This window comes from Dendropsophus ebraccatus, chromosome 4 (assembly GCF_027789765.1).
Source record: "Dendropsophus ebraccatus isolate aDenEbr1 chromosome 4, aDenEbr1.pat, whole genome shotgun sequence".
Lineage (NCBI taxonomy): Eukaryota > Metazoa > Chordata > Amphibia > Anura > Hylidae > Dendropsophus > Dendropsophus ebraccatus.
This window is the reverse complement of record NC_091457.1, coordinates 148,311,248-148,320,720: the sequence shown is the minus strand read 5'-3', so window position 1 is coordinate 148,320,720 and position 9,473 is coordinate 148,311,248. Positions and strand designations below refer to the sequence as shown.

At 45.8% G+C, this 9,473-nt stretch overlaps 1 protein-coding gene across 1 annotated transcript in view; it reads left to right on the top strand.

The window, feature by feature from the left end:
* The first annotated feature begins 682 nt into the window (after positions 1–682).
* UCK2 (uridine-cytidine kinase 2) overlaps positions 683–9,473 on the top strand; it is a 28,421-nt gene continuing 19,630 nt past the window's right edge. The window contains exon 1 of the mRNA XM_069967421.1: positions 683–879. Coding sequence (XP_069823522.1) covers positions 787–879 — 93 coding nt within the window. The 5' untranslated portion in view covers positions 683–786. The remainder of the gene's footprint in view (positions 880–9,473) is intronic.

The window sequence follows — 9,473 nt, the reverse complement described above, 5'->3', positions numbered from 1 at the left end:
GCGTTTACACGAAGCGCTAATTCGCCCAATCGATCGTTTAACGATTTTGAAGCAACGATTTGGTTTTTATAACGATCAGCGTTTAGACAAATAAATCGTTAGAAAATTTGTAAGAAAAATCGTTTTTAAGATCGCTTAAGCCCATCTTTCACATAGGGTGAATCTTTGAAAGACTGTTTACACGAAGCGATCTGCGAATTTTTAGTGAACGACGATTTGAGAACATGTTGAAAGATCAAAATGAACAATTTCTCGCTCGTAACTTGATCGTTTGCTGTGTTTACAGCTCAAATGTGATCTTTATTGCGAAAATTCGAACGATAATCGTTCCGTGTAAACACAGCATAATATGGTGAACGATTTCAGGTTAACGATAAACCGTCTAGTTTTCGATCAATTACTAACAATGAGATGAATTCCTCTATAAATTACTGGAATAAGTTGCCACTCTGGCCACCATCACAGTCCCCAGACAGACCCCCTGAGGCTCCTTTATCCTGGCAGCTGCATATCTCCAGGAAGAGGAGGAGGATGAAAGCCATTGTGACCCTCAGTGACACCCCTCTCCCCACCCCTCCAGCAGCAGCCGCCTGGCATTGTGCCGACTAGTCGGTGTCTGGGTGGGGGGTGCACTGTGACAAGGTCTCTAGATCCAACCCCCACCGACTACTCAAATAAGAGATGAGGGCATCACCACGAAGAGGAGGAGGAGGAGCAGACACACTCACTCCTAGCGGACAGACGTGACTCACACACACACTGGAGGGAGGGATCACTCGGGGAAGCATGGCCGGGGACAGCGAGCAGGCTCTGCCGGAGCACACGCCGGACGGACAGCCCTTCCTGATCGGAGTCAGCGGGGGAACCGCCAGCGGCAAGGTGAGTGTGAGCGGGTGACAGGGCGGGGGGTGACAGCACGGGGAGCATGGAGGCAGCAGCTGGTGCTGTCATGATGGCAGCATAACAATGGCTCCTGACAGCCACATGGCAGCCGGCAACAAAGGGGAGCGAGGGCGCCACCCATGGGCAGAGGGGCGAGCCCGGCGATGACTACACATCACTGTATCATTGCGCAATCCTTATATGCCATCAAGTCCTATTTAATGAATTGTTTCCATCGCCTGTGACGTCACCGATCCCCTCCGACCGTTGGGAGACTAGAGATTCACCAACGGTCGCTCTGGAACTTATTTTGTAACAAAAAAAATAAATAAATAAACAAACAAGGATAGAACGTGGAGATCTGCTCCTAACGTGTGCAACATGCTGCATCCGGATCTGGTTAACCCTCTCTAGTCTGGTTAACCCTTTATAGGCATGGACAGGAGATAGCAGAAAGCCTTCCTATCTATATTGGAGTCATGTGGCCTGGGCTCCTCCATACTGTACAGATCAGATTTCTTATCCTTATTTCTTCCCATGTGCTCTGGAGCAGAGGGCCCCTTGGAGGAGCACATGAGTAATCCATACCGGGAATGCCTGACAGGCAGTGATGGCATGGTCTGCCATGTGCGCCCTCTGCTCTGATGACCACCAGCGACTCTCTAGTTCAGGGATGGGGAACCTTCGGCCCTCCAGCTGTTGCAAAACTACAATTCCCATCATGCCTGGACAGCCGAAGCTAAAGCTTCGGCTGTCCAGGCATGATGGGAATTGTAGTTTTGCAACAGCTGGAGGGCTGAAGGTTCCCCATCCCTGCTCTAGTTCTGAGAAAGTTACTGGAGGGTTCTTGTAAAACAAGGAGGAATGGCTGGTTTTTATTGGAGGTGCCTGCGGCCTGATTGACGTAATTGTGTCGGCTCGGCGCAACCATCAGAAAATGTTTAATCCTCTGCCCCGTGTCTAATGTATATCAGTTATGTTTCTTCGGCTACGTTCACATCTGCGTCGCAGGCTCCATGACTGATTTTGTAAAAAATACTGTCAGAAAAGGGCCCTGTAGGGTCTCTTGAGCCCCCCGACTCCACCTGTGTCATTCTTTTGCTTTAATGATGGATTAAATGAATGGAAAAAGCAATGTAAATATGAACCCAGGCCTATCAGTTGTTCTTGAATCATCATATCCTGGCCTCCACTGTATGACGTGACTTGCGCTCTAATTCTCTGAATCATCCGGCATCTTCTGGCTGATCTGGTATCTTATTACTCTATAACACACTCAGTGTGGGGATTTCATAGAAATGCATATAAACTGAGATTGATCTGCTATCCATAGGGGAGGATACTGTATGATTCAAAGAGTCAGCGTGTGGGTCAAATCATTATACGGCATCTTCGGGGAAAGTCTGAAATCCTGTCGCCATATGCTGTCCTACAGCACACTCAATGTGAGGCTTATAGGAAAACAGGAGATTGACCTCCGACCCACAGGGAGGACTCTGTATGATTTAGTTGAAAAGAGTTGATAATTCAGGAATAAAACCTGTAATAAAATTACTATTTTTCAAATGTATATTAGCAATGGTGCTATAGAGTACTACTTTTAAAGGGGTTCTCCAGATTTAGACAAACAGCTACTTTCTTAAAAATGGCGCCACCGTTGTCCAGAGATTGTGTGTGGTATTGCAGCTTGTCTCTATTTAGCACCTGTAGCTGCAGCGAAACAAGGAAACTGCAGACAAGAGAGCCGCTATGGTTCTCCAAATTCTGCATAACCTCTTGAGGGTACAAACTCACACTGCATATACTCTGCGTATTTACTGCTGCGATACGCAGCAAATACGCAGCAGATTTGATCTAAATAACTGAACACAGCATCAAATCTGCTGCGTATACGCTGTGTGTGTTTGTACCCTGAGGGTGCGTTCACACCTACAGGATCTGCAGCAGATTTGATGGTGCAGATTTGATGCTGTGTTCAGTTATGTTAATTAAATCTGCTGCGGATCCGCAGCAGAAAATACGCTGCGGATCCGGTAAGTGTGAACGCACCCTAAAGGTGGTTGCACACATTGAATGAATGTCCTCTAAACCACACGTGTCAAATGCTGCGTTTACACGGAATTTCTGCAATAACGATCGCATTTGAGCGATAATCGTTCCGTGTAAACACAGCGAACGATGAAGCAACGATCGTTTGCTAAAAATTTGCCGATCGCTTCGTGTAAACAGGCTTTCAAAGACTCACCCTATGTGTGAGATAGGCTTAAACGATCGCAATAACGATTTTTCTTACGAATTTTCTACCGTTTTATTAGTCTAAACGCCGATCGTTATAAAAACCAAATCGTTGCTTCAAAATCGTTAAACGATCGATTGGCCGAATTATCGCTTCATGTAAATGCAGCAAAACTCAGGCCCTCCAGCTGTTCCGAAACTACAATTCCCATCATGCTTTAGCTTTGGCTGTCCAGGCATGATGGGAATTGTAGTTTTGGACCAGCTGGAGGGCCTGAGTTTGACACCTGTGATCTAAACCATCGTGTGTGTGTGTGTGTGTGTGTGTGTGTGTGTCCCAACTCTTCCACTGATGGCTATAAGGATCGAGCAGTTGGATAAATGCTTGGTCCAGTAATGTGGGGTGGGGGGACCAAAGGGATAGTTGGAATACTTGCCGTGGGGAGAGGGCAGTAAGGTGCTGCTAGTCTTCTCTGCTGGCAACATGTCTACCCTGACAAATAAGGATCAGGCTTGTTGAAACCCAACTGCCTGATCCTTTACTTCCCCACCACCATATATGAGGGAGTCAGGAGGTCCAGCTGGTCAGTGGTTCCTGCTAACAGTGATTTTAGTATGTACGGACAGACTGTAAGAACTGATCTGCAATGGGAAATCCCCTTCTCTGCAGCTTCTGTTTAGCAATATGTTTATTCTGCTTTTTCTATGTTCCTATTAACAACCATCATGGCCACCACTGCATCTCCAATTGGGATGTTCACAACTTTCCCCTAGATTCCTATCTAGGAATGCACTGATATACAGAGGTTGTGTTACTGTATACAGATTTTCCATTTCGTAGTGTAGAAATGCGGCTTAATAGCCCGTGTAAAAAAAGAAAAAGAAAAAAGTAGCACCGACAATATTAGGGAGTTTACACGAGATCTGTTCGTGGACTTTATTTATTGGTCATTATCGACAGACTCGACGTGTTTCTCCAGATTGTAGGGAATCTGCTTGGAATTACACATGCAGGATTCAGAGCCAAAGCCAGAAGTGAAGGAAATTGGGAGAATCCATTCCTGGATTTGACCCCAAAAACTTAGTTATCCCAATATTAAAGTCTATCACCTATACAGAGGATAGTTAAAGGGGTTATCCAGTGCTACAAAAACATGGCCACTTTTCCCCCTACTGTTGTCTCCAGTTCAGGTGCAATTTGCAATTCAGCTCCATTTACTTCAATGGAACGGAGTTTCAAAACCCCACCCAAACTGGAGACAACAGTAGGGGGAAAGTGGCCATGTTTTTGTAGCACTGGATAACCCCTTTAATAAGTATCTGATTGTAGGGGGATCTGACTGCTGGGACCCCCAATAGTCACCAGGACAGAGGTCTCTTGCTTACTTGTGAGGTTGTTGACTCATGGCGGCGTACAGCAATTGGCAGTCTCATAGTGAGTGACTGAGGAATAACGGCCATGACAGATGAGCGTAACTCGAGCATGCTTGTGCCGACTGTTCAGCATTTCATTCACGGGCGTAACTAGAAAGGGCTGGGCCTTCTAGCAAACCTTTGATTGGGGCCCCCTCCCCATCCCACTGTAGGTAATGCCCCCTAACCTTCCTCCTGTAGATAGCATATGTCAGGCATCTCCTCTGGTATTCCCCCAGTAGATAGTGCCCACCCATGGTAGACATCTTCCCTAGTGTCTCCCCTGGTACCCCCCCATAGATAGTGTCCCCTAAAATGGGCATCTCCCCTAGTATCCTACACCTCAGTACATATTATCCCCCATAGTAGGCATCTCCCTGGGTAGTATGATGATGGCTCAGAGGCCTCATGTATTGCATGGATGGGCCCCCTGATGTGGCAGGCCCCGTAGCAGGTGCTATGGTGGTAGTTACACCCCTGAATTAATTACTGGTGGCTGAAGAAGTTGGATGCAGCCCTAATGAGTCCTGGAAAACATGGATACAGACTAGGGATGGTCCGAACAGAGTTTGGTTCCGGTGCGTACAAACTCGAACCCTCGGTAATGATTCCCGCTGTCTGCCCGCTCCGTGCAGCGGGCGGATGCGGGAGGACCGCCTGGAAAACTGGGATATAGCCATAGGCTGTATCCCAGTTGTCCAGGCGTTCCTCCAGCTGTATCCGCCCTCTCCACGGAGCGGGCAGACAGCAGGAATCTGATGCCGAGTGTTCGGGTTCATACGAACCCGAACCTCGGCAGGTTCGGACCATCCCTAATACAGACTATGTCCTATGGCTGTATCCATATTTTCCAGGACTCCTTAGGGCTGCATCCAACTTCTTCATTCACCGGTAATAAAATTCTGAATGATCAGACACGAGCACTTTAGAGTTACAATCACCTCTGCTCGTGACCTAGCATAGCCCTAGTTTTATACTTACTTTATACATGGACTTTTTGAGACGATAGTGTATTTTTTTTTTTTTTAGACTGCATATTATATTTTGCCAAGATTTCTGTAAGGCAAAATGTTTTTCCAAAATCCAACGATCTAAATTCAGGGGTATTCTCTCCTTTAAAAAATAAAAAAATAAAAGTATGGCATGTTACTAAGATGACCTGAATAAGCCCTTCTGCCCATCTTCAGACCCTCTCCAGTTTGGCTCAGGCATCTAGCGGGTGTCGTGATCCCAGGCCCGCCGGTGCTGTGTTATTACTGTGAGCAGTCGTGTCGTTTCGGGTGGCTGATGTCGGCCAGACTGGAGGAGTTAGGTGGGGCCGGACTGTGCGTTGTCACATTAAACTGTTGATACTGCAGCCTTTGGGAATTAGGTCAAGTCTTCACGTTATTCCCCTCCAGTCCCCTCCACCTCTCGCGCAGACAATGTGAGTGAAGCAAGACTTAACCCTATAGCAGCTGGATCAGATGCCGAAACACGTGCAGTACAATGTGAGGAGATCTGAGATTATTTATTTTATTGACTGGTTCATGTGTTCTTCCAGCTGTATTGTCCTGCAGTCATGTGTTTCCAGTATTGTTGCACATGCTGAGTCCTTTACAGATGCCTGTCATGGTGTTTTATTTTTTTTTTTTTTGTTTGTTTTTTTTTCTTTTTAATTGTTTTACAGAATTTTTTTCATGTTTGCACATGGTTTTTTTTTTTTCTTTATTCTTAATGGGTTTACCTGGACGTTATTATTGAGGACCTGTCCTTGGCATAGTTCATCAGCATCAGATGACTGGGGGTCTGCAGTGCTAAGGGCCCTTTTATATAACAGGTTGTAGATAACCAGTGTCGATCCCTGTGATTGGCTCTTGTTGTTTTTAGAGTCTTTTAGACAACTTGATTTATTGCACGGCTGGTCTGGACAAATTATTGTTTGACTGTTGATGCGGCCATTTAGTCTCATCATTATGTGCACACAGGATGACATGTAGCCGATAACAATCATTTTATTGGCCAAACAAAAAGATGCGACCAGCCAAAAAAAAACGTTCTCTCATTCGTTGGCTGGTCATTGGCAATTTTACATGGGCTGTTTGTCGGGACAGAGCAGTATCTTCTGCAGTTATCTCCGGGTCCCACGCCGACCACAGCCTCCTCCACTGGGAGTGACAGCCCGCTCAGCCAGTCGATACATTGCTCTGGCCAGTGATTGGCTGAGCGGGCTGTTACTCCAGAAACGAGCATGTCTCTGAAGTGGCGGAGGCTGCGTTCAGCGTAGGGGTGCAGGGAAAATAATAAAGTATATGACCCAGGACAGCTGGATTTTACATCACCGGCCCTCAGGCTCCTGCTCATTGTCTCTGCGGGTCACTAGGTCCTCGTGGTACTGCTGGTAATAAATCTATCAGGTCTCTGGGAGACTCAATGCCTGGAGGAGAATGGACATCTGCTCCCTGTCAGGACACTATTGGGATGTGAATGAGCGCCAATCTGGATGATCAGCGTTCCTTTACAGACTTCACAATGATCGATCAGTCTGCTTATTTATTTGGCTCCATAATGGACCGACCAGCCAATAAAGCAGTGTTTGTTTGTTGGATAATCACTATCCTATTACACAAGGCGACATTGGCCTGTTCAGCCAATAATTGCCCAATGTCATGGTGCCCTAAACTCTCATTGTAAAAACTTTGCTCCATAAGCTTACACAGTGGCCCAGACATATTAATCTGAATTAGGTCTCATGCACACATGTGTTTTTTTTTTTTTTTTTTTCCCAGACCCCCCCCCCCCCCTTCCTTAACTGATAGGATCCATTGTAGACATGCTTTCCACAAAAAAGAAAAAAAAAACATGTTCACAATGTATCTGATTGTCATCTATATTTGCAGCTCAGGATACTGATAAAAAGATACACCTAAGCTCTAGGGAGTCACATGAATATTGGGTCAGGAGTCATTGATCATAAGTAGAGATGAGCGAACCTCCAGCATGCTCGAGTCCATCCGAACCCGAACTTTCGGCATTTGATTAGCGGTGGCTGCTGAAGTTGTATAAAGCCCTAAGGCTATGTGGAAATCATGGATATAGTCATTGGCTGTATCCATGTTTTCCAGACAACCTTAGAGCTTTATCCAAGTTCGGCAGCCCCAGCTAATCAAATGCCGAACGTTCGGGTTCGGATCGGCTCGAACCTGAACCCGGTTAGCTCATCTCTAATCATAAACAAAAAGTACCTTTTACCTTTTTCCCCGACGGCAAACACTTTAAGTTGCTGCACTCTGAGGCTATGATAAATACTAGTCTCATAAGTAGTAGCTCAAGAATAATTTACCGAGGCGTCGTTTTATAATTGCTTCTGCTTCCAACGTGTTTCACTAGTTCATGGTTCATCAGGAAGAGGTAAGAATATAATAAAAAATACAGCTATCTACTAGGTGGTGGGCAAATCCTACTATGTGACTTACATAAAAACATAGAAGCTTGTTGGTAGAAAAAGACCACTTGGTCCTTTTAGTCTGCCATTTTAGTATAAAATATAAAAATGTAAATTTTTAGTTTTAAACTTTTTTTTATTTTTTTTATTTATTACTATTATTTATTTACTTGCACTATTTGAATCCCCCTAGGGGACTTGTACTAGGAGTAGTTTGATCACTTGGACTGTACACTCTAATACTACTATATTGCGGTCTACTATTTTATTGGCACTCTGCTAGTACAGATCTAATATAGGAGCCACACGAAGCGGATCAGAACCTGGACAGGATGGGCGTCTGTCAAAACTCCTAAGAGACCATGATCACTATTGATTGTGGCATGTAGAGAGTTAAAGCGTACCCATCACAAGTGGAGCCTTTAAAGTGACTCTGTACCCACAATCTGCCCCCCCCCGCCTCGCCCCCCCACAAACTGCTTGTACCTTCCAATAGCCGCTTTTAATCCAAGATATGTCCCAGGGTCCGTTCGGCAGGTGATGAAGTTATTGTGCTAAAAAAAGCTTTTTAAACTTGCAGCCCCGTGTCACATTGGTGTGGCCTAGAGTGTCTGTTCCCTAGGCCTGCACCGTCCCTCCATCCCTCCTCCCGCCCTCTTCACCATAAGGAATGCTCAAGGCAGGATTTCTCCTATTCATCACCTCTCTGAACACTGCACAGGTGCCTTAACATTCCAACTCATGCAGTGTTCAGACAGGAGACAAATAGGAGAAATGGGTTCAGAGGCGGTTCTGGCCTAGGGCATAGACCCTTTAGGCCACATCAATTTGACACAGGGCTGCAAGTTTACAAGCTGTTTCTTAGGACAATAACTGCATCCCCTGCCGAACAGACCCCAGGAAAGATCTTGGATTAAAATCAGCTACCCGAGGGTGCAAGCGGTTCGGGGGGGGGGGGGGGGGGTCAGATTGTGGGTGCAGAGTCACTATAAAGCGTTGGCGTGCAGACGCAGCTGATGCCGGAACTTTAGGTTGTCGAGGAAACATGACAGCAGGTGCCCCTTTTTTCTCTGTCCACTTAGATGCTGTGGTCAATATTTACCATGGCATCTAAGAGGTTAAAGTTATAACACAGCTGGGCTCTTGCCGCTAATCTTGTGGGTGCACTGACGGCACCCGTGAGATCTTCACTATAAAAACATACGTCATGGAACTGGAACACACAGCTGCCTATGATGTGCACCCAGTCATAGGTCGCTCAGGGGGTTAATTTATCATTTTGTATTCAATTAAGAAATAATCACCAGTTGAACCATAAAGCTCGCCATTGACCCTAGGTGATTGGGTCTGGAAAGTGGAGTCACCATGAATATTTATACAGCTGCCGTTTGTACTTTCCATTCCGGACTCTGAATAAGTGAATACAAAGTCTGTTTTAAGGAGAATTGATAGAGTTTGATTGTTTCGCACTGGTATGTTCCACTTGTAATGTCATGTTGCCATCTTATACCTCATTGGG